The 24,025-nt window shown below is 40.6% G+C and overlaps 1 protein-coding gene across 9 annotated transcripts in view; it reads right to left on the bottom strand.

Moving 5' to 3' along the window:
- Positions 1-814: 814 nt before the first annotated feature.
- Positions 815-24,025, bottom strand: part of LOC132145458 (microtubule-actin cross-linking factor 1-like) — a 170,047-nt gene continuing 146,836 nt past the window's right edge. For 3 of the 9 annotated variants that reach the window (XM_059556506.1, XM_059556507.1, XM_059556508.1), the window contains 38 exons: positions 23,536-23,862; positions 23,181-23,265; positions 22,869-23,095; positions 22,523-22,729; positions 21,501-21,728; positions 21,059-21,277; positions 20,310-20,513; positions 19,150-19,375; positions 18,829-19,055; positions 18,188-18,310; positions 18,002-18,103; positions 17,812-17,913; positions 17,529-17,702; positions 17,002-17,157; positions 16,718-16,915; positions 16,343-16,471; positions 15,684-15,866; positions 15,399-15,554; positions 15,079-15,285; positions 14,877-14,996; positions 14,616-14,785; positions 14,353-14,512; positions 12,974-13,168; positions 12,607-12,879; positions 12,311-12,499; positions 12,097-12,208; positions 11,342-11,496; positions 11,058-11,220; positions 10,819-10,973; positions 10,660-10,734; positions 9,926-9,943; positions 8,945-9,062; positions 8,500-8,562; positions 7,847-7,879; positions 6,028-6,239; positions 4,522-4,635; positions 3,981-4,086; positions 815-2,484 (listed from right to left, as the gene is read on the bottom strand). In XM_059556506.1, the coding sequence (XP_059412489.1) occupies positions 2,246-2,484; positions 3,981-4,086; positions 4,522-4,635; positions 6,028-6,239; positions 7,847-7,879; positions 8,500-8,562; positions 8,945-9,062; positions 9,926-9,943; positions 10,660-10,734; positions 10,819-10,973; positions 11,058-11,220; positions 11,342-11,496; positions 12,097-12,208; positions 12,311-12,499; positions 12,607-12,879; positions 12,974-13,168; positions 14,353-14,512; positions 14,616-14,785; positions 14,877-14,996; positions 15,079-15,285; positions 15,399-15,554; positions 15,684-15,866; positions 16,343-16,471; positions 16,718-16,915; positions 17,002-17,157; positions 17,529-17,702; positions 17,812-17,913; positions 18,002-18,103; positions 18,188-18,310; positions 18,829-19,055; positions 19,150-19,375; positions 20,310-20,513; positions 21,059-21,277; positions 21,501-21,728; positions 22,523-22,729; positions 22,869-23,095; positions 23,181-23,265; positions 23,536-23,862 (6,150 nt within the window). In that variant the 3' untranslated portion in view covers positions 815-2,245. The remainder of the gene's footprint in view (positions 2,485-3,980; positions 4,087-4,521; positions 4,636-6,027; positions 6,240-7,846; positions 7,880-8,499; positions 8,563-8,944; positions 9,063-9,925; positions 9,944-10,659; positions 10,735-10,818; positions 10,974-11,057; positions 11,221-11,341; positions 11,497-12,096; positions 12,209-12,310; positions 12,500-12,606; positions 12,880-12,973; positions 13,169-14,352; positions 14,513-14,615; positions 14,786-14,876; positions 14,997-15,078; positions 15,286-15,398; positions 15,555-15,683; positions 15,867-16,342; positions 16,472-16,717; positions 16,916-17,001; positions 17,158-17,528; positions 17,703-17,811; positions 17,914-18,001; positions 18,104-18,187; positions 18,311-18,828; positions 19,056-19,149; positions 19,376-20,309; positions 20,514-21,058; positions 21,278-21,500; positions 21,729-22,522; positions 22,730-22,868; positions 23,096-23,180; positions 23,266-23,535; positions 23,863-24,025) is intronic. The other 6 variants (XM_059556513.1, XM_059556514.1, XM_059556512.1 and 3 more) reach the window with 6 other exon arrangements.

The raw sequence follows: 24,025 nt of genomic DNA, 5'->3' as shown, positions 1-24,025 counted from the left end.
GGCCTGAGAGCGCATTGTCGGGCATAGCAACAGTAACTAAGGGGATTTGCGAATGTACAGTTTTCATTTAGCAGATGCTTTTAATATATGAGTTAATCCTATATAAAATGTAAGAATATTCACATTCAAAATATTTACTTTTTTTAATTTGACCTAAAATCTCGTTGAAATTTGAAATAAAAAAGGTCCATGATACCATTTGTCAACTGTGCAAATACACCCATATAAAGGAGACTTACGGATATGTTTTTAATAAGAAAAACAGTTGTTTGATAAAAACCACCAAAAATGCAAAAAGTGAGTGGTTGTGTGTATTTATGTGTAGTTGATTATGAAACTCAAACGACGGCAGGACTGTGAGATGCCATGAGAGCTCAGCAGTGGTGTGGATGGTGTTTGATGGGAAAGGATGTGAGTGGGTTTAAATATTTGTATATAAACACAGACGCACAGCTGCAGAATGGAGAGGATGGGACACCACCCTTCCCAAACCCCATCCGCTGCATCTGACCACAAAACATACACAGAGTCCAGTACAAACACACACACTACTTACGTGTGACCAACACACATGGCACATACAAAGGTGCTTCTATACACTCCTGGGCCATTTCTGAACTACCAAATGACTGTGTAGATCTTCTATAGAAGCACAGTGGGTTCAGATGTCTGCATACACCAGAGCCTTGTCCCAATTTGAAGATTTAATGGGGTGTGTCATTATCTCTGCTGCTTGTAATGACTGTGCCATTTCCTGTTAACTGTGGCATCCCTGCACGCTCACACACCACTTGACAACAAAAAAGACAGACCGTTTTACTGCAAGCATTGTTTTAATACAAAAGAGAACAAAAAGGAATTATAATCATAACGTCTTTACTTTTACACAATTGCACCCCTGTTTCGCTCAGTCATGTCAAAAGAATAACACAATCAAAAGGTGGATCCTTTCACAGCCCTCACCTCCCTCCCAATGACACAATAAATAAATAAAAATCACCTTTCTTCAGGTATTCATATACTTCAGCTTGTCAAAGACAAGATTCAAAGCGCCGTTTTTAACGGGGGCTACGCGAGCCGCCCCCATCATTCATTATTTAGGGTGCTTCCGTCACGAAAGAACAACAAGGAAGCCACTGTTGACGGCATCTAAAGTGTGTAGTCACCGGCAAAAAGGCCACCATTGGAATCAGTAAGCTTCCTGGTCAGTTATAACATCAGTCGGAGAAATTCATTACGTCAGGAGCGGATGTACAAAAAACATACCCAGAGTGGTTCCGGTTGTGTTAATACTAGTCATTCTTAAGAGTTGATATGATACTGCAATCACAAATAAATACAGCTCTTTACTCTAGAAAAGAAAGAAAACGTCAGGATTATAAATTAACCACAAAACAAACATTCACAATTGGTAATTACTTTTGCATACTGTGGAAAAGCTCTGAAACATGATGTCTGTAACAAAAGGACACAACTAGAATGCGTGGACACACGGCGGAGAAGACTATCGGTGCGAATGTGTGCTATAGGAGTTCCTTTGAAAGGATCACGTGTGACGTGAGGGATCTAGTCTTCAAGAATCTTCACGCCGTGGGAAGGCTAGAGATATGTATCCTCCACTTCCTCTCTGTATCACTGTGTTAATTTACCATGACAGGAACTGCCACACATACACACACACACACAAACAAACACATACACACACACACACACACACACACACACACACACACACACACACACAGGCACACACATAAACATACATGAGTCCAAAAAGTCTCAAGTGTCCAGGAGGAAAACGTCTGTTTTTAATTGATTTCCTCTTGTTTGCGGTGGCACAGACACTCAGGCGAGACTGGTCTGCATACACTTGAATACACTTGGAGTTTGTCCAACCAAAGTGACAACCATGCATGTGGTTTGGAGAGTGACGGGCGGTTCATATTCATAGTGAAGAATAGAGAAAACCCCTGGTGCAGGACTGACGTCCCTCCCGAGTGTCTGTGTAGATATGTGGATGTTCTCCATCACACATTCAAGAAAACGCAATGTCAGTCAAATTAAGGACATGATGTAGAACACAAATAAGGCAGCATTATGGTAGGTATTGATCTGGGTGGTGTAGCAGTGTGCGGCTGTGCTGGACGCTGGAGAGAGGAAGGTGTTGATGTTCTCCCCCTGCTGGTTAAATCACAACCACCTCAGAGTGAGTCAGTCGCTTAGACTGATAAATAGGGTGGAGGCTTCATTTCTTGCCCGCTGGTGTTTTGGGGCTGGGGGCCTTCTTGGAGATGGTGGGGATTTTGGAGGGTTTGGCCCCAGGCCTGCGAGGGGTGTCTGAGGAATCGGAGCAAGCCGAGCGTGTCTCCATGAGCTCAGACGTGTCTGAAGCGTCGCTGCCCCTCCGGCTGCTGGCTCGGCTTCCAGCGCGACTCCCTGCTCGACTAGCTGGGCCGCTCGTCGAGGACGGAGTGCGTTTGGTGTCTGGCGAAGGAAGAGGATTCGAGTTTAAGGGTTTGGTAATATAGCAAATCAGGTGTATTACACACATAAAGGAAAGCCAGATCAAAACACCACCACAATCTCAAATGTTATATTAGCAGAGTTGTTTGAGTTGTTTGGTTCGATCAATGAACTGTTTAAAACAAACAGCAACAACAAATATTAACCAATTTGCTAACGGTTTTCTTTCATCCTTTCTTTTTTACTGATATGATGACTTTCTCCCTCTGTTCATCACTGTATCTTTGACTAATATACATTTAAGTGGTTTCTAGTTTCAGTGAATTTTGTGTAAATTAATTGTTACATTGTTTCATAATGCTAGACAAAAAACACTGCCAAAGTATATATTTATAATAGGGCACTGCACAAATGCATCCTAATACCAGACATATCCGGTTCCATTGCCCCAATGGGTCAATGGTTTTCTGAATGGGTTTTGGTTTAGGTCTGCGTGGTTAACACAAGCTGAAGATATTTATTTTATGACATAAAATACACCGAACAGTTTCTATGGTGGTCACACCACATACTGACTGTTTTTTGGACCCTCCAATACAGTAAAACTGCACATTTGAGAGTGGCCTTTTATTGTGGCCAGCCTAAGGCACACCGGTGCAATAATCATGCTGTCTAATCAGCATCTTGATATGCCACACCCGTTAGGTGGATGGATTATCTCTTCAAAGGAGAAGTGCTTACTAACACAGCTTTAGACAGTTTTGTGAACAATATTTGAGAGAAATAGGCCTTTTGTGTATATAGAAGAATTCTTAGATCTTTAAGTTCAGCTCATGAAAAATGGGGGTAGGAACAAAATAGTTGGGTTTATAATTTTGTTCAGTGTATATCAGTAAAACCCCATTTTTGTTGTTAACAAGTGGCTATTTGCGACTATAGAGGTTGTCTGGGACATTATTCATCATTACCCAGAAGAGGAAAACTCATCTTCTCGTTAGTCCACTTTTACGGCCTCATTTTGTTTAAAATCACACTCTTGCAAACTATTACAACTCAAACTTTCCAACTTGTGCATCTTAAAGTTTGAAAGAGTGGTGGTGTTGATGAAGTCATGTCTCCGGCTTATAGTTCATTTATAGCCTACCTTTAGCTTTTTACTTCTGTCGACTGTATTTAGGATTCAAAATTCATAAAAAGTTATTTGTGAAGATTATCTTGAATGTGAAAAAAATCAAACTCTTTGGTTGCAGCCCTAAAATATATCGTCCTCTTAAATGGCTTCAATATAGTGCTTTTTCTGTTTTCCAAAAGGGTCTGTTTGCACTTTCAATAACACTTACAGTCATGTTTCTTTGTATAGTGCTTTTCATAATACATACAGTTGTAAAGCTACTTTACAGAAAATGCTTGTTACATTTTTGATGCTATAGTTTCAGTGTAGCTTTCCCCAAAACTGGAGATTATATTAATTCACATCAGTTTAAAATGTTTGAGTGAAGCAGTTCAGGGTTTCGTACCGGAGCGTCCAGGTTTAGCAACGGTTGGTGTTCCACCGTTCTCACCGGTTAAGGAGCCACGGCTGGAATGGAAAGTTGGTCTTTTCAGTTTAGATGTGGAGCCTCCCTATAAAAGCAAAAGGAGAACATTTATTTCACATAGGCATATTTCCCTGTGAAGCTACAGATAATAAAACTAACGGGTAAATCTGGTAAAACGTAGCTAAAAGTAACTGGAATGTGTTTTTTGGAAAAATCCAGCTACTTTTAATGTTCTACCAGATGCTCTACCATGGGAAAACTGTCATAAGAAGGTTAAACAGAATAATTCCTTGATGAACATGAAATTAACTGTTTCTCAAGCCAGCTACATCTGTCTGTTCTCACACTGGAGACTAAGCTGCATCATGTAACAGTTTACACTCTTGAGCAACATATAAGGGCCACAGAGTAGACTATGTGAGTCATCTAACTCAGGTCCCTTCCCATTTGTTGAGATCAGGCTGCACTTAAAGCTTTTACTGTTAGTGTGCTAGAGCACTGGGAGGGGGCAGTGTGTTACCTCATGCCCAGGGGTCTGGCTGTGCTCTGGGCAGGACTGGCACTTGGTTGGTGTTGGAGTTTTACTGTGTGCCAGCCAGGGCTTGGCATAGCCACGAGATTGGGATTGGGAGGACTGGGAAATGCGGTAGCAGGAAGGATGAGGAAGAGTGGAGTAGCAAAAAATCAGTGGGAAGAAGCCAGGATAATCGGAAAAAGAAGTAAAGTGGAGGGAGGCGATGCAGCATGGCAGAGCGTGTTGTTTTTGTAGGTGGAGATGAGCACAAATAGGGAGGAAGGCACATTTTCCAAGCAAGGGAGGGGAGAGGGACAAAAAGACAAAGAACAAATAAAAATCTCACAGATGACAATATGATTTTGACATGCAGAGACAGTAGTGATCATGTTCTAATCCCAAAACAACAATGTAAACAAACACCACAATCAGAGACAGAGAAACCATCCACCAAAAAGGAGACATCACACCGCTGATTTCAAGGATTAGTGACAAGACTCCAATTGTCGGCATGGCCAAGTAATTTTGGGGTGTCTAAATATATATATTTTTTTAATGTTTTGAAAGAAGTTTCTTATGCTCTCCAAAAGCATAAGAAAATTGTAGTAAAACATTGTAGTAAAACATTACAATTTAAAATATATTTTCTGTTTGGAATATATTTTAAAATAAAATTTAATCCTGTACTGGGAAAGCAGAATTTTCAGCAGTCTACAATATTGTTTTCATGCTCAAGGAATATTTCTTATTTTATAATATAAAATAGTTGTGCTGCTTAATATTTTTGTAGAAACTGCTATTTTTTTCAGTACTTTTTCTAGATGAAAGTTCAAAAGAACAGCATTTATTCGAATCAAACATTTTGTAACATTCTACATGCCTTTGATCCATTTAATGCATTCTTGCTAAATAAAAAAAGTAGTGTGTGTGTGTGTGTGTGTGTGTTGAAAAAAAAAAACCCAAAAAGGTTGGCACCGTACTAAACCAGGATTACAAACTTTTTTCATATTTAATATAGGACTTAATGCATTAAATGCCAGCAAATTATATATATTAAATATTTTCTTCGATATATCTTTTTAATGTTTAAACTTAAGATGAAAACATAAAACACATGCACTTACACACGTTTAAATACTCATGAAACATACAGACGTAGACAAGGACCATGAACATTCAGATATGAAGTATGATGTTATGCTTTATGTGACAAAGGACATTTATTACCAAAGCTTTTGCAAGAGAACCTACAGTTATGCTCAACTGTAAAGAGTCTGCTAGAGCTCTATCATTACTATTAGATTTTGTCTCGTATTTTGTACTACATTATATATATATATATATGCGCAGTAGTAATTATAAGATTTTATCACGTGTTTTTGTAAAATGCTAAACATCATTACCGATTCTGCAAATGGTGTCTATACAAATGCTTGTAAACAAGCACAACTGTATATCTAGATAAACTGATTAAATGTACTCTAGAGTTCAAAAGTTTGTGGTGACACTCACCCTTGAGGAGGCTGTGGGTGTTGCGGGTGCGGAGGGTAGAGAGGCGCAGCTGTGGGCGCTGTGTGACGCGGATGAAGATGAACGGGTAGGCGAAGCCGTGCGCGACGAAGGTTTGGATCGACGACCCCGGGACCGGAAGGCCGCCAGACCCTGCGTAGCTCCCTCTGGAAGAATGAACTTTTCTCGAAGCTCCAGGTTGGTACGTCCACGAGCTGCAGAAGATGAAAGGAGGAGAAATGAGATCAGCTGCTTGGTCTTAAGGGACGTTGATCAGGCGGAGAGCAGTGTGCTAATGTGGCTCCGGACCACTGCTTTGACTCAAGGCAGACAGAGGGATTGTTTACCCACTTTAAAAGTGGTCAGTGCACGTGGTGGACACGATGCAGGGGGTTAACAGTGAAGTGAGTCAAAGCAAGCATCTTCAAAACAAGAACTCACTAAAAAACAAACCAAAAGCACAGTTTCCCTCAGCCCACCATGTGCACACGCATAAACAGCGTGGACAGACACCTGAGGGTCATGCCTGATAATGCTTTTAGCAAACACTGAAAACCAACGCAAGCCTCCACGGAGCATTCTCAATAACAGATACCCAATGCAGCAGCCCTTGCACAACACACAGACCAGATCAGCCAGCTGAGAGAGAGAAAGAAAAAGAGGGAGAGGGAGGGCTGTGCACAATGGCAGCAGTAGCTGTGGTCAGAAGTTCTCTGTTATGTCCTCAAGACATCAGTTTTGGTGATTAACTAACTAAATGCACAGACAATTCAGTTACAGTTTTCAGTAGTGTTACAGTAGGACACAGAATGTAGCCTTACAGATGGGCGAAATGCAACAAGCGCTCACTAAATGGGATTTGCTTTAGACAATCGTTTAAATAATTTATTGCGCAAAGCCCCTACATAACATTTACAGTTAATTTACTGTTAGCAAAATATTTTATGTTTTTATATTTTTGTATAATTAAATGCTGCTGTTCATCAAGGTTTTCAACCAAGTTTTATAAATGTAGAGTGTTACAAGCATAGGTGTTATTAACTGACACTAAAGTAAACTATTTTTTGTTAACTGAAATAAAGCTATATATTATATTAAATATATAAATAGTTTAAAAGCAAGTTTTACTGTTTTGTTATTAGTATGTAGTGTGGCTAATTCATTTTCCAAAAATGTGGCTTTACTGTAGTTGAACTATTTTAAATTATAAGTAGCTTTTTGCTTGGCAAGCTACGGTTTCAAAGTAGCTTCCACAATACTGCATGACACTCGCTTTTCCATCAAACCCAGACAGAGCAGGGCTGTTGATAACTGCCGCACCATATAATTTCCTCCCCACAAACCAGGTGGGGCCTGTAATTCATTTCTCCATGAGTAATTGCTCTTTAAGCAATATTAGAAACCCCAAGCCTGGCCACACCCTGGTCCTGGATGCTTTTAACTTGCAAAATTCATCCAGGACACACATGAAAGGAATCGAGTCCAGGCCTGGCCAAGCCTGGTTTGAATGGTTAGCATGAAGCTAGCTGACACATAGACCTCACATAGTCCTCACACACTCTCACACACACACTCACACTCACACACACACACACACACACACACACACACACACACACACACACACACACACACACACACACACACACACACACACACACACACACACACACACACACACACACACACTACATACTAAAAGACACAGCAGTAATGGGATGGACAGGAAGCTGGACAAAAAGGTTTAGAGGCTCAGAATGAAATTATCAGACAGATGCCGTCAAACAGAAAAAGAGGTGAAAAAGGAGAGAAGGTGAGGTACCTCTGCAGCAGAAATAGCCAGGAGTGACCGTCACTGAGAGACACAAGAGACAACATGAAAACACGCATTCACACCATCCCACAGAAAGAGTCACATACACACACTGACGTTCTGTTGAAAGGGAAAGTTCACCCAAAAATGTGGTTATCAATTACTCGCCTTCAATTTGTTCCAAACATGTACTAATGAAAAATGTAGCATATACCAATCAATTGATTGACATTAAATTACTTTCATTGTATAGAAAACAGCAGCTTAAACATTCTTCAAAACATCATCTTTTATGTTTCACCAAAGAAGACAAAAAAAAAAGTTTTTGGGTGAACTTTTCTATTAAGACCTCTTGCTTGGCAGCAGAAGGGAAAAAACTGTCTACAAACACCATTTTTTGAATATAAATATGCATTTCGTATCTCAAATCAATATGCATGTAGCGATGTAAAAAACTGAGCCAGAATTCTCAAAGTGCCACTGATCCATTATGAGCTCCAGGCGTGAGGGTCAGGGCCGATTAGATCAGTGTCACGGTCAGCAAAGCACAGCAAAGCAACAAAGAACCAAACGAGCTGTGAGTGAAACAGAGGGAAAGAGAGGGGAACCAAACGAGTGAAAAAGAAGAATATCTGAACGAGAAGGAGAGAGAAAAACCCAACCTATGCGAGATGATATGGAGCTGCTGGAGTCAGAACGGAAGATTTTAAGTCCTGGATGTTGCACTGGGGAGAGAGAAAGAGAGATAGGGGATGGGGCAGAAAAAGAGGGAGGGAGAGACCTAAGGAACATGCTTCATGCACTACAACTGCACAAAATAAAAAAAGAAGAATGACAGGGAGAAAGAGAGAAAGGGCCAAAATGTGTAGGCCATGCATAAAAAAAACACAGTTGGAAAGAGATAAATGATGGAAGATGAGATGAGAGTGAACTTGGATAGTACTGAAAAGATGAGAGCACTCAAAGGAAAGAATGAAGTGAAAGATGATGAGATAAATGATAAAAGTATTGAGTGGAAATATGAATAATGTTGTGTCGAGCACTTCCTGGAATTCTTTTTCATGTCCCTGAAGAGCAAGTTTCCTCCAGCGCTTATGTCAGACTTACCTCGGCAAGGGTCGTTCTTCACCAGGAACTCATCCAGCGCCATCCACCCTCCTCCAACTCGGACCATGACTGTACTGCGCAGGATTCGTACAAGACGCAGCTGCTGTGAGTCTCCGAACTGAGGAAAGAAAGTGGAAGAGCGGAGAAGAACAAACGTAGATGTGAGAGAGAAGAGGACAGAGAGAGATAAAGGATTATCGTTTTTTTAAAAAGACTACAATATGAACTACAATATGGTGAACTATTGCTTTAAGATCATATTCAAATTAGTTAATTATACTAATTATATTATGAAGCCCCAGGCGAGTCAAAGGAAATCACACTGTGACATGCAGCAAACCACATTTTTTCAAATCTACATGATTTATGTTAAAGCTTGCCCAGTTCAAATCCCATCTCTACAATAAACACCACACCACAGCAATTCTCTGGAATCTTTCCCCGAACATTTGTCCTTTTTTACTTCAAAGAACTGCTTTGGTTGAATGTTTATTTTCTCTAAGTCAAGAAATCAGCCATTGGATCGTTTTCCTCCACCAAAAGCCAAAAAAAAAAAAACTAAATCATAACTAAAAGCCCTGTAAAAAAAAGATAAATCATTTTAAATAAAAAAACAAGCACATCCCAACCACAGCACATAAGCTGAACCTTTGAAATTTGCCTCAGGATTTGAAAGGTGTATATAAATGCATTTCATATTTTGGCAATAGTACTGCAATTTTTGTCTCCCAGACAGGAAATGCCCACTGAGAAAGCAGGAAGGGACTAAAGAAATCCCCATTTCAAGCAGCAGCCAAGAATGTGGGCTGTCCACAGGGAATTCATAGCTAGTCCATGCAGAAACCGTCCCATAACTGATTTAGATCTGGCTCTCCGAAAAACCCAAGAAAAAAAGACCAGCTTCTACAGTGGGAGCTCATGGGAACTGTACAGAGGCAACAGATTTCAGAGGACATGTCACAAACACACTGCTCACTTTACCTGATTCCCAAGGAAGAACTATAAAAAGTCCGGTGCACATGGAGGAGGAATAACACAAGAGGAAAGAAAAGAAAAAAAGAGTGAAATAACACATACATACATAAACACATTAACTTTTATGCTGGTATAATGATTAACTTCCTTTTAACTATTCCTAAAGATAGCATACAATGGAGAAAATGTCCATAGGGAGCGTGGTGATTTGTTGCTATAAGCAGGGTAGAGTGCTTGTGAATGGTTGCTTGAAAACAAACACAATGATGCCACCACAGAAGGTGAGGTAGTAAAGAGACAGACAAACACCAGGATGTGGAGTTAGCATCGTGGATCTGTAGCCTGTGCAACGTAACAAGTTAGTAAACAGTCTCGTCAAAGATCATTAACCAATGGATACTGATGTTGAGGTATGGAAGACCACTCGGTGATCTTGACTGTAGAAGCCACGTCTCATGGGTTGATCGTTAGTTGGGTGTGAAGTATTATGGTGGTATTGCGTACACACACAAAACTGCCAAGGCACCTTTATTTCAAAATGAACAAGTCATACTGATGTAACTAAAAGAGTGTGATTCTGGTTAGAGTCATATTATTACAGTGGCAAGCTCAGGGATGATCTGAATGAGAAGGTGTGGTGAGATAAAGCAGCTCATTTATATACTTATATAAATGTCATATTAAATGCATTAAAACTTTTAGATTTGAATTCATGCTTGATTGATGCTCCAGATTCTCACCCTGTACTTGTTCTCTCCAATCTGCTCCACCTGAAACCTCTTGGCACACTTGCACTGGGCCACTTGTCTGGTGACCTGATATTAAAAATGGATTTAATTCAGCTTAAACACATTAAAAGTACATTCTCATGCCAAATCTACAAAATTCATCGTCCGTACCTCGTCTTCGATCTTATCAGCATCTGTTGTGGGTCTGTAAGCATCTTTGTTGGGGTGCAAAGCAGCCACAAATTCATAATAATCGATGTAGCCATCACAATCACGGTCAAAGATATCAGCAACAGCTGTCATCTCCAGCTTGCTGGTAGGGAACTCTGCAAACAAAATGCATAGTTAAAGTGGCATTTTAAAACGGTACATGAAAAGTAAGATCAGCAGACAAGTCCAAGAGGCCGTACTTGATGCCAAGATGCCATCGATAAACTCCTGGCGGGTGATCTTTCCATCCTGGTCCTTGTCGATGCGTCGGAAGAAGTCCATGACTCGAGACTTCTTGTGGTTCATCCAGCGCATGTATTTCTTCCTCCACACATCAAAGTCAAAATTGGCAAATTCTTTTAGCTGAGGGTGAAGAAAGATCAGTATTACTTCTACTGTTCAGATTTTGTGAGTTTGATATCACTTTACTACTTGTACACAAACAGCACAATTAAGAGTGGAAAAAAATAGTGAGATGCACTACCTCCTCTAGTCTGTCGAGAGCATCATTCAGCTTGCGCTGGCGATCGAGGGCGAGCAGCCACACTTGTTGCCAGCGGGAGCAGAGCTGAGTGAGGCGAGGGTTACCACTGGTTACTGATACTGAGTGCTGCTGTTGCTGCTGCTGCTGGTGTTTTCCTGTAAGGAGAGCACAGATGACATATTTGGAATAGCACACTACTGTACTAATTAAATTCTTAAGTATGTTAGCATGCATACTGTGCAGAGCATACACATTATTTTCTAGGTTTTATTCCTTTGTAATTGCTTCATCTCTAAGTTCCTGTAGCTCAATTGGTAGAGCCCTGCGTTATCAAGCGCAATGTTGGGGGTTGGATTCCCCGTGAACACATGATAGGGAAAAAATTGATGGCCTGAATGCACTGTAAGTCGCTTTGGATAAAAGCGTCTGCTAAATGCATAAATTTAATTTAATAAATTTAAATCTCTTTATCATTCTATTTTTAAAACAGTAGGAGTATACAATATACACTGAACGCAGTATTTAGCAGTGAGCAGTTACTGAACCTCAAATCTACACTACCACTCAAAATTTGCAATAACTGTAATAATACTTCACAATATTTTACTGTATTTTCAAACAAATAAATGCTGACTACCGTGAGATACTTCTTTTAAAAACATTTAAAATATACCAAACACTAACCACAAACATTTAAACAGTAGCTTATGTAAAGGTTTTGTGTTTGTATGCAGTATGTGGATAAAGTCTCTTACGGGACCCTCTCCTGTCTGAAAGGCTGCTGGGATGTTCTGCTGGTTTCCTCTTGTAAGTTTTTGTCACTTTGTCAACATCAGGCTGTTTTCGGGTCATTTCTTCCATAAACATCTGATGGAAGAGAACAAAACAATAAGAAACCTCTCCGCACTAAACAAAGCAATTCATCTAAAAGACTGAGGGGCCGTTGATGAATGGAGTTGTCACGCTCACCTGATGCTCTGAGATTAGTGTCTTCAGTTGAGTAATGTCCTGGGGGAGTGGTTCGGTATCACGCTGCACCAGTGTGGTCTCGGCCCACTGTAGCCATGATAACAGCTCCTCCAGAAGTGTAGCATTGTTGAGCAATTCAGTCAGGGCCGTCTCCAAGCGCTGCTCATGCTGTTTTGCCCATGTCAGCACCTGTAGAGCAAACATTATTATATGACTTTCGTATAATATACACATTTCAGACCTATTTTAGTAGGTGGAGACATTTATCTAACTTTTGGCGTAGACAGGCTTCATACCTCCTCAAAGCGAGCTCTAATGATGGTGATCCAGTGTTTTATGGTCGTGATGCAGTCTGGGTGGCACACAGCTAGGATGGCTTCACCCATGCCAGCAGCTTTATTCACATCCACTCTCTTCTCCTCCACCGTCTGCATGAAATTCTGGTGCGTGTGCAGTAGTGCCTGCAGGGTCTCTGCCTCCTCTGGCAGGACGCCCCGGAAACGCAATGTTTGCTCCGCCTCCGAAAGCCACTCTAGCAACATTTGAACAGCTGTGCGGAACTCTTCTGCCTGCAGAAAAAGAGAGAAAATAGATAGTCAGAAGCAAATATTAACACTACATTCTCTTGGTTTCATTCAAAATCTGAAAAACAATCAGACGTACCTGTTTGAGAGCCTGTTGGAGCCGGGTCTGTTTGGAAACGGACAGCGCACAGACTGTTTCCCAGCGGTTGCTGAGCTCCTGCAGTTGAACTTTGACCCAGGCCGTGTCGTCGCGGCCTGTCTCCATCAGCTCTCGGGCTGACCGCTTCAGAGCCTGCACACTACTGGTCCTTTTTCCCAGCTCTTTCTGGAAAACCTGAGGAACGATAAAATAAAGCACAATCACTTAAATCTCTGACCTACTCTGAAATGTCCTTCCTAGTAAAAGCCTCATTCAAGTCTTGCTAGGTGCATTTCCATTTGAGATTTGTGCAAAATTTTTGTGATATTTTATATATGTCGATAAAAAAATATTGCGAAATGACGGCATTTCCTTTCACCCATGTTATGCGACAAAAACTTAATTTTTGTCATGGCAACAGATGTAGTTAGTTTTATGTATATTGCAGGCATTAATTTTCATCAAAGGAGATGTATGTGCATATCTTTAGAGAAGGAGTGCGGCTTCTGAAACGTGGCTTGGCTGTTGTAAGCACAAGCACCGACTTGACCGAGGTCATGTCGAATCTGTAATGTGCCGCAAACATATGCAGTGTAAATAAGTTTTCTTTTTCCCCAAGCATAAATGGCAAGGAAAGCCCCTTAAACTTGAGAGTGGTCAAGAATGAGGTGTTTCTTTGAGGTTATAGTATATTAAAGAATGATCATGTGACTTATACATAGGTAACCTGCAAATGCAAATGCAAAAAAAAAAAAGTTTCCACATGCAGTTTTACAAAATATTCCTTTTTCAAATTACCTGAAAAACTAGCTTGTGAGAGCATAAAAACCTTTTTTTTTTGCATTATATGAAGGTTTTTTCGCGAAACTGACGCATCTCCATTGGCCCTATTTTCAATTTGCGCAATTTGAAGGGTAATGGAAATGCAGCTACTGTGTCTATAATGATATGATCTGGTAAAAAAATATATAAAAAAATAAAAGATTGTAAATTGTGGAAGGGATTGCAGTAATGAGAGAAATCACTCAAATAAGTCAAAAAATATATGTACTTTCAATGTTTCAAGAAACTGCTAGATTGTTATAAATCAAAAATCAAAAAATGTATATTAGTTTTCCTGATGGAATTGACATTTTCAGACAGCTGCGGTAACAAATTAAATGCATTATATGTGACTGACTATTAATAATCAAAGAAATGTGAAAAAAATGTATTAGCTTGACATTTTCAGACCTTCAAATCTTTATAAATTAATACTCACAGAAATACTATAGACCTTGTTATAATATAGACTAAAAAGGAAATTTGTTGATTTTTGTTGAAAGTCTTCAGATTTCATGTTTAAAATCTTTGAAAGCAACAAATGAGCCCATTAGTACCTTATGAAGATCCATTAGGTTGGAAACAAGATCCAGATCTCCATGGACAGGCTGGTCCTCGGCAAGCTGAGGTTCCACACGATACAGCCAGTCAACAAGTGCCTGGAGAGCCTCAGCAAACTGACCTGAGAACAAGAGGGCTTCCTCCAACTTGTGTTGCCTGAAGAGAAAAAGATTTTCAATTATTTTCTTTTCTTTTCTTCACTATACTAAACATTCAATCATTACGCAACTAGGTGAAATCATATGGCAGAATTTCTCACCTCTCCACGCTCTTTCCACAAACTGTGTCCCATTTGTCACGGACCTCACCCAACAAGTTGTCCAGTTTTTGTGTATCCGCGGACAGTGTGGCCTTGTCTCTCATGGCCTTCCCAGAGCGCACTGTCGTGTCATACACTGGCTGCTTGGAGCCAAGAGACTTCTGGAAATCCTGCAGGACAGTGATTAACAGACAGAGGGCATAAGAGACAAGTCTAAAAGTTTTCACCTTCACAAAGCATTTTAATGCATGTAGGTTGTACCTTATGTTTGGCCAGCTGGACTTTAATCTTGTCAGGCTCATTAGAGATTTCCAGCTCAGAGTCCAGCCTGCTCTCTGCTTCCTCCAACCAGTCTGTCAGTTTCCTCCAGGCCTCATGAAACTAGACAAGAGAGGACTGCCAATTTCAGACACAGAGAAAGGTATGATCAGAGCTACACCGAGTGAGGTAAACCAAAATATACCTGTTTGGCTCTCTTGCGGGCCTCATCTAGGTGCCGTCCTCGGTCTAGTGATCTCTGCACCAGTTTGTCCCAGCGGGCCTGTACACTGAGCAGCAGGTTCTTGATTAGAACCACATCCTGTTTAAGACTGGCAAACCGCAGCTGAGAGCCAGCTTTCTCCAGAGCCAGAACCTGCTCTCTGTGAGTGTTCACCTCATTCACAAACACCTGAAACATACAGGAATAAAGAAACTTATTCAAAAGTCGTGCATTCTATTAAAACTCTTAACAAAAGCAAAAAATCTGTGTAGTACTTAAGCAAGCCACATTTTCTGACCAACCTTGTGCTCATCTATCTGGAATAGGACGGTGTCGAGAATGAGGCTGGGTGGCTGAGCCATGTTGAGAGTCTGCTCTGCCTGTGTCAGCCAGTTTATGGTGTCCTGCAGGGAGGTCTGGAACCCTGTCGCCAACGAGACCGCTTCCTCCAGTTTTCCCTGTGGAAAGAGATGGATACAGAGGCAGAGGCATCTTAAGACTGGAAGACAGAATGAGATACTTCATTCATATGTTCATTAATTAACAAATCTGTTATTTAAACATGAATGTAAGGTCATAAATCTCACCATTCTGTCATCCATTTTGGCATTGAGACTGGCCCACTTGTTCTGTAGCATGGCCAGGTTCTGTTGGGTCTGGGTGGTACCAGGTCCAGCATCTTCTCCTCCTCTGGCCAGCAGAATGGACTCTCCCTGATCTAGTAGTCGATGGTACTGCTCACTCCTCTGGGTCAATTGAGCCTGGAGCTCCTGTAAACAGGACAGAGCAGGATAAGATGATCTATATCATCATTTGATCTGAGATACAAGTATTTGAAAATCTGAAAAACTAATCCAAAATTAAGTTTTAATATATTTACAGTAGGAAATTTAAAATAAAATATCTCCATGGAACATCATCTTTACTTAATATCCTAATGATTTTTGGCATAAAATATTATATATAATTTTGACCCATAAAATGTATTGTTGGCTATTGATACAAATGTATGTGTCTGTGCTACCTAAGACTGGTTTTGTGGTCCAGGCTCACAAATAATAATATAACACAATTAAGCTTTTTCTAATAGAATGCAAAGGCAACAGATGGTCTTCATTTAATGTCATTTCTTGTCATTTACAAAGAATTCTAAATAAATAAAACAAAACAAATGCTCCAATAACAATATATTTGAGAGTGGTTGGATATCTAATGAGTGGACTAGAGGTGAGCTCATTTTGCGTACCATGTGTTGCTGCAGCTGCTCTCTGGCGGTCTCAGGCAGGCCACCTGTGGGTTTGGCAGCAGACAGCTGACTCTCTGTGCGTCTGAGCCACTGCAGAAACTCCTCCAACTCACCATGGAAACCCTCCGCCTGACACAGAAACCATGCAAGGGTAAGACAATGAGCTAATTGATCCGACACCTGTACTATGTAGGGAACCATTCTCGCAGCACAGTAACCCTCCAAACTGCATCCATTTTATTGAATCAACTTGAATGTAATCCATTGCAAATGGCTCATTTCAGGCTACAACCATATGCAGATGCACTTGTTTTTATTAGTGGTTTCAATCAGATCTCTCTGTATAAAGATGTAGTAGTATAATCTAGAGAGCACCTGTTGCAGGGCAGCTTCCAAAAGCTTCTGCCTCTCATCAGTCTTCAGCAGAAGGTTCTTCCAGCTGCGGTTGAGCTCATCCAGCTGGTCTCTCAGGTGGTTGATTTCATCTCCAGGACTGGACTCTAGCAGCTCAGAGCCTGCCCTGTTCACCGTCTCCACTGTAGCCCGATGGGACAGCACATCGTTTCTTAAAACCTAAAAAGACAGCTTGATTACAGCAAACTGCTTTAAAAAGGAAATTAAAAAGCAGAGTACATAAAAATGTCCCAAATATTCCGTACGTGATGCTTAGCCAGCTCAATTTCGATGGCCTTGGGGTCAGAGCTAATGGGTCGCTGGGTGTCCAGTGTGGCGTGAGTGTGACTGAGCCAGGACTGTAGCTCAGAGAGAGCATGCTGGAACTGACCTAGAGCCAACAGTGCACCCTCCAGTTTGTGCTGAGAGAGAGAAAAGAGTAAAATACAATCAACAGTAAAAGCATTTCCTGTCTGCCCTCTAAAATGCAGATGAACTGAACTTAATTTTATTTGATATTAGCTTTCATACTCCATTTTACAATTCTAATTTTACAATAACCAATATTCAATAATGGTAGTAATATAAAAAAATAATGCTAATAGCAATAATAACCCATTAATTCACAGTTCATTAGCCTAACGGTAGGCTGTTTTAAAGAGCACTTGGAGGATTTAACTCTTATCAGTGTGTGTTTATTTGCATTTTAGTTATCTAAATGATCTGTTTCATAAGTAATTGTTTTGTAAATGCAAAAGGAGACTGAGATAATAACTGGTCTGTATTTCCTCACCTGTCTGATAGTGATTTTGTCCACCAGGTTGTCCCACAGGTGGCGTAGCTCAGTGAGAGGCTCCTGGATCATGTCTCGGTCTGTTTGGTCGCTCACTTTTCTGAGCAGCAGCTCTCCTTGGTGGCAAAGCTTCTCCATGTCAATCTGCTGCTGGTAGACTTCTACTTTATATGGCTGTGCCATGTAAAAAGATAAAGGGTCAATCTTTTTCTCCATGTGTTTTTTATTTATTTATTATTATTTATTTTTTTTAAGATAAGAGTAGATGAGGTCTGTTTCAAACCTTGAGCTCCTCGATCTGTTGTTTAACAGTGCTGAGGTCTGTCCCTACTGCTGGCATGTCGCACAATTTGATCACAGCGTTGTCCAAGTAGTCAAACATGCCCTGGGGAGATATAAAGTGATAATTGTGAAAACACAGTTGGCTTGACCAATCAGGGCAGATTTTGTGGTACCAATAGGGTGACAGACACCTGAAGAGCATCCTGGTACTGCACAGAGGCAGTCATGGCCTCTTCCAGCCTCTCCATTCTCTCTCTCCACGTGCGGTTCAAGCCTTCCCAGGCTGCATTCATCTAAGAGGAAAAAAATCAACAACTTGGAGATAATTTGTTTAAATGTGAGTGAAACTCACTCGGATCACTGTTCTACCCTCTTACCTCATCGATGGTCTTCTTGACCTCGGGTTTCTCAGTCTCTCCGCAGGCAAAGATGAGGTCAGCTCCAAGTGTTTGTACGATCTCCAGTTCTTCCCTCAGCCCATCTGTCTCTGCCTTAATGGCCTGAGTTTGAGACAAAAACATCATGACTACATTCTCTTGAGATCAACCTTTTGATTATGTAGTTTAATCTACACTGAACCCAATAAAGGAGCGTTTTATTAAAATGTGCACGGCTATTCAAAGGCTATTCACAGTATTTCTGCTGTAATAATGAGAAAAGCTGATTTTTTTCTGTTTTTTTAAAAGAAACTTAACAATGAGTGATTTTGTGATTTCAGAAGTTATATTTTGCTCCGAGAATTCAATCAATAATAAACAACAGTTCTTATTTTATAAAATTACACAAGAAATAACTTTCAGTTTACACATAGATTTTTTTGAACAGATCCATTTTAATTTTGCTGATGTCCTCTAGTGGTTGCACACTTCTGATCTATACAGAGCTTCTTTAAGACTTCTGATTTATCCTACTTCCTAGTCAATTTTGAAAATATGTCGTGTTTGCACATCTCCACTGAAAATAGGATTAAACCGAAAAAGAAATCATGTCTTGCTAGTGACTCTATTTTTGGACTGACCTCTGCTGCCTCTATTTGTTGTTTTATAAGTGAAGGATCCACCCCTGGGTCCTCCAGATCTTTCACAATGTCCTGAGAGTCACGGAGTGTGCTCAGCAGAGCGCCCATGTCAGCCCAGAATTTTCCGGCGAGATCTAGAACATCCTGAAGCTTTCCTTCTCGCTCCTCTGCCCTCTGCCTGATCTCATCCCACAGAGAGCGCAGCCGCAAGAGTCGTGAACGCACCGCTGAGGATGGGAACAGATTACAGATTTACCAAAACACATTGGATAAAGCGTTTCATACAACCATAAACTTTCATTTCAGGTTAAAGATCTTTACCCTGGGCGGCAGGATCGTCATGTGGGGCGCGACCGATGAGCTCTTCTCCTCGGGCACACAGGGCACTGAAAGATGGAAGGAGTTTGTCCAGTTCTAGCCCTGTTGCCCTGTGCTCCGCAAGCTGCTCCCGGATCTTCTCCACCTCAGCCGCCACTGGAGGAGGCTGCCGCAAACGTTGGATCGCACCTTCCAAAGTCTCCAACAGAGGGTCCATCTTATCATGGAACTAAATGGAGAGTAAGAAGACAACAATCAGAACAAATACAGCACACAAAAGTAACTGCAGAAGGACCAGGCATGCAAGGATGCCTGGGATGCATTAAACTGTTATCACTCTCATAAATGAAGGCAAATCACTTTTTGGTAGTTGATCTAGATAAGAACCTTTGTTAAATACCTTTATGGAAATTATAATTTAATTTAATTTCTTTTACTAACAACAATCTATAGGTCAACTGAAGTAAGTTAAAACTACTTTCAAAATATAATTACATAAAACATTGTGGATTCAAGTATTCCTGAAAATTCTCGATTCTCAATCCAATACAGATGTTATATAAGTGGTCGAATCAGTGGGTGATGCTCTTACCTCTACCAGCTGAGGGAGTTGCAGAGAGCAGTGATGATGGAGGGATGGACACACACAGCACATCCACAAACATGAGTGATGGGTGGACGGATGGACCAAACGGACATGGGAGGGAGAGGTGCAGGGAATGGGCAAGGGGAGAGTTGCAACAAGCAGGAATAGGGGAAGTTTAGGGAATTCAGGATTTGGAGAGGAGAGGGTGACAGGAAATGACGTACGGGGGTGGGACAGGTGGAGTCACAGTAAAGTAGAGTTTGAAGGGATGGAGGTGGAGAAACGGTACAATGTGTTAATTCAATAGCATGCAACAGGCCAGCAGGAAGAATAAATAACACAAACAGTAAGCCAAAATGCACCTGATGTCAAATGTCAGTGATGTTATTAAAAAACAAAAATGCCTTAGTCCAAAACAATGGGTAAAATAAAGGTGAAGTGTGTCATTAAAATAGCTTGAATGTACAAAATGAGTTGATAATGTGCGGTATAATGCTGTGGGCTGTAACAACCTTTAAATAAATCACAATCTGGGCAGCAGTCCAAAATAAGCATGCAAACATTTCGCAGCAAATACCTGGACAGACTGTGACACTGCTTCATCTAGTGTTGTGGCTCGACCTTTGACCTCCTCTTTGATGCTGAGGTAACGTCTCTCTGCTTCATTATAACGTTGTCTTACTGTTGCCCCTTCCTGGGCACTCAGTTCTGCCAGCTGTGGGCCGATCTTTAGCAGTTTATCTATGTGAGGCTTATGCTCAGCAATGGACTCTCTCAGAAGCTAGGAAGGAATGCATATAAAACGTTATGTGATGTCAATACATTATTACCTGAAATAAAAAATGTTTTGTCGGTTTGTGATTTTTGTGGGTCTTAGTTCATGTATAATGATGCATTCAAGATGTCCTGGGAAGTACATATTCATGAGTTTTGAAACCTCCTGGTTGTATTTTTACTTTTTTATAATCAGTTAGTGAAGATGCTGTAAATTGATTCGTTATATATTGTAATTGCACAAATACATTGGTACATGTGCATGCAAGATTGATACTTTAATTTTAAATTAAAAAACGGCATTCATTTTAACAAATGTACTATTAATACACATGCTGCATTCACTGTATCTAAAATATTTTCTCAGTTACACACCCCAAACTCTTGATTTTAGAAAATCCAAAGAAAATCCTCACTTATAATTTAGACTTTGGTGACTTTCATATGCATTCAACAAATAAATATGATCTTTCTGACATGACTTGAATGCATCATATAGCCACAAAGGAGCAAAATGGACTCAAGTCCTATGTCTACATACTGCCCACTCACCCTCATCTGGTCTTGCTGTTGCCTAAGTGCTTCTGTGTCGATGGCAGGAGGGGGTAACTGGGTAATCAGTGTCTCTGTCTCACCCAGCCAGGGTTCAAGTTCCTCATACGTCTCCCAGAACCGTGCTACTAACACCTGAGCCTGCTCTAGAGCTGAGAAGCGCTCAGCATGACTCTGATTCACTGCTTCATAACGAGCACTTAGAGAATCCGTCTTCACCTACAGGAGGAAGCAGAAAGAGGTTTTATCGGGTCAACCAAATGAATCTTTCGAGACTGAAACAACAAGCTTGCACTGTTGTTTGTCCCAAACATGACTCAACAAATCAAATCTCCACCAGAAAATCACATCAGTTCAATTTTCCAGATCTAACATTTTGCAGAGGAATAATTAAATGGCTTGTTCTGATCCCCGCCCCTCGCTTCTTTATTTTGCTTCTAACCTTCAAAGCCTCTCTCTGTTGTTCGCTACAGCTCTCCAGGATGTCCTCTCGTGTCTTAAGGAGTTGGTCCACGGTGTCTTTGTGACGGATGATGTCGATGTTAAAGGCTCTCTGCACCTGGAGCTGAGCCACAGTCACATCAGGCTCCAGACTCAGAGGCCCCAGAGACGCCAACTTCCTCTCGGTCTCTCCGGCCCAGGTCAGCTCTGCATCGACTGCCTCCTCATACTGAAACAATAACACACACAAATACACTGTCAAAAAAAACGTAGTATGTTGAAAATATTTACAAATTCAAGAAGGCAATATGGACAGAGGATCCTAAATAAAATCAATCTTTGCTTATGTTAAATATTTATAATATTGATAATATTTAAAAATGTATGTTAAAGTTGTAAATGTACTTTTTATTTTGGACTCATTTTATTTTAATGTATAATTCCCACCATTAACAAACAATTAACTATGACATTTGCCTCAATAAACTCTTAATTTACTGTTCATTAATAGTTAGTAAGGTAGTTGTTAAGTTCAGGTATAGGGTAGGATTAGGGATGTAGAATATGGTCATTCAGAATATGTGCTTTATAAGTACTGATAAACAGCCAGCATGTTAAATATGCATGCTAATAAGCAATAAGTTAATAGTGAGAAATGGTCCCTATACTAAATTGTTACCTATATGCACTTTATAAGTATTAATTAACAGTCAATATGTTATTAATAGGTGTGCTAATAAGCAACTAGTTAATAGTGAGAATTGGTTCCTATACTAAAGTGTTACCATTATTTTTTACATTTATTATAACAATTTATATGTACTTTAAAGTATTACATCATTCTAAAAAGAAAAAAACATATTGACATATTGTAAAATAATAATAAACAATTCAATTTGAATTTCCTAAAAAAAAATACCAATGCCTGCAAGGTATGGAAAGAATAATATTCCATTTCAAGTAAGTTTTTGGCTGTGTGTTGATCATACATATATAATATATGTACAGTATTTGCTGCAGTACCTGCTGTGACCTTTGGATGGCAGCCTGTACTAACTGCACTCTCTGTGTGATGGTCTCTTCAGCTTGGCGGTAACGCTGATTGGCATCGGCGACCAGGCGGTCCAGGCCGTCTCGTGAACGCCAGGGTACCAGATCCAGTAAAGCACTGCCCACCTCATTCACTGTATCCAGAACTAACCTCTTCTCAGCAGACACGCACTTCAGCTCCTGAGCCAAACATACACACAACATAAAACAATGAATTCACAGAAGGCATAAATAATGTATTTGGCTTAGCAAAGACTTAAAAAAAGTAAAAAGTGACTCATGAGTACTTAAAAAAAGATAAAACAGTAGACATCCTCACCCTCTGTCTGTCCTGATAGGCTGGTGTTGTGTCTTGCTCAATGTTGCTAAGCTCCGCCTCCACGCTATCCAACCATTGGCTGATGTCATTGTGCGAGCTTGTGAATCGCGTGGCCAACTGAAGGGCCTGTTCCAGAGTACGAAGGGCTTTGCTGCTGCCTGCTGTCATCTCTGCGTAGCGGCTTTTGATGCCATCTAGCTTTTCTTGAATCAACAGGACCTCCTCACCTGTCACAGAGATCAGACATGATCACAGTCAAAGCAGGGATTTGTTGATACACCAATGAACACAGAGAGCTGGATGGAAAAGTACCAGTGGTTTGTTTAAGCAGAGCCTGTCCGTTCTTAATGGCCTGGTCCACTGTCTTCTTCCTGCTGATAATCTCTTCATTAAGAGCCTGTAGGGAGCCAGCAGTAAAAACATTAACACTGAACATAATACAAGGGGATGTTATATCAAATAACACAGAATGAATACAAAAAATAATAATACATTGCATTGGTTTATGCAATTCATTTTATTATTTAATCAGAATATCACGTCATTCATTTTAATTGAATGACAGACCTAGTATAGCTCTGACCTTACTGAGTGACATATTAATATTCTCTAAACTGATTTATACACTATTGTTGATCCTGGGCAGCTATGACCTTCAGAATCATACCAGTGTGTGTTTGTGTTGCTGCTCTAGTAGCTCCGGCTGATAACTCTGCACTGAGACCTCATCCAGTCTCTGGGCCACCTCAGCTAGCCAGTTAAGGACTTCCACCTCTTCTTCTCCAAATAGCTGTGCATTGGCCAGGGCCTGCTCCAGCATGACCTCTCTTCGACTGCACCAATCGCGCAGCTCCGTGTGCCCGTTGCGCACTGCCGCCACACGTTCGCCCAGCCAATCACGATCAGCCGCACAGCTGAGCGGGTGCAGTGATTGACTGAGAGTCTCAAGATGGTTTACACCATTCTCCCGAGAGGATACCTCCTCTTGGAGAGCCTGGGATTATAGCCCAGAGTAAAGAGGAGACGTGATTGAATGAGTAGAAGGAGAAAAAGAAAAAACAAAAAAACAATGCAAACATAAACAAACATGACAATGCAGAATAATGACAAATCATAATTAACTGATGTGAGCAAAAAAGTATATGTGAATCAACACA

Source organism: Carassius carassius, chromosome 8 (genome assembly GCF_963082965.1).
Source record: "Carassius carassius chromosome 8, fCarCar2.1, whole genome shotgun sequence".
NCBI classification, from domain to species: Eukaryota; Metazoa; Chordata; class Actinopteri; order Cypriniformes; family Cyprinidae; genus Carassius; species Carassius carassius.
The sequence above is the reverse complement of the archived record's forward strand: the minus strand, read 5'-3'. Positions and strand labels throughout refer to the sequence as shown.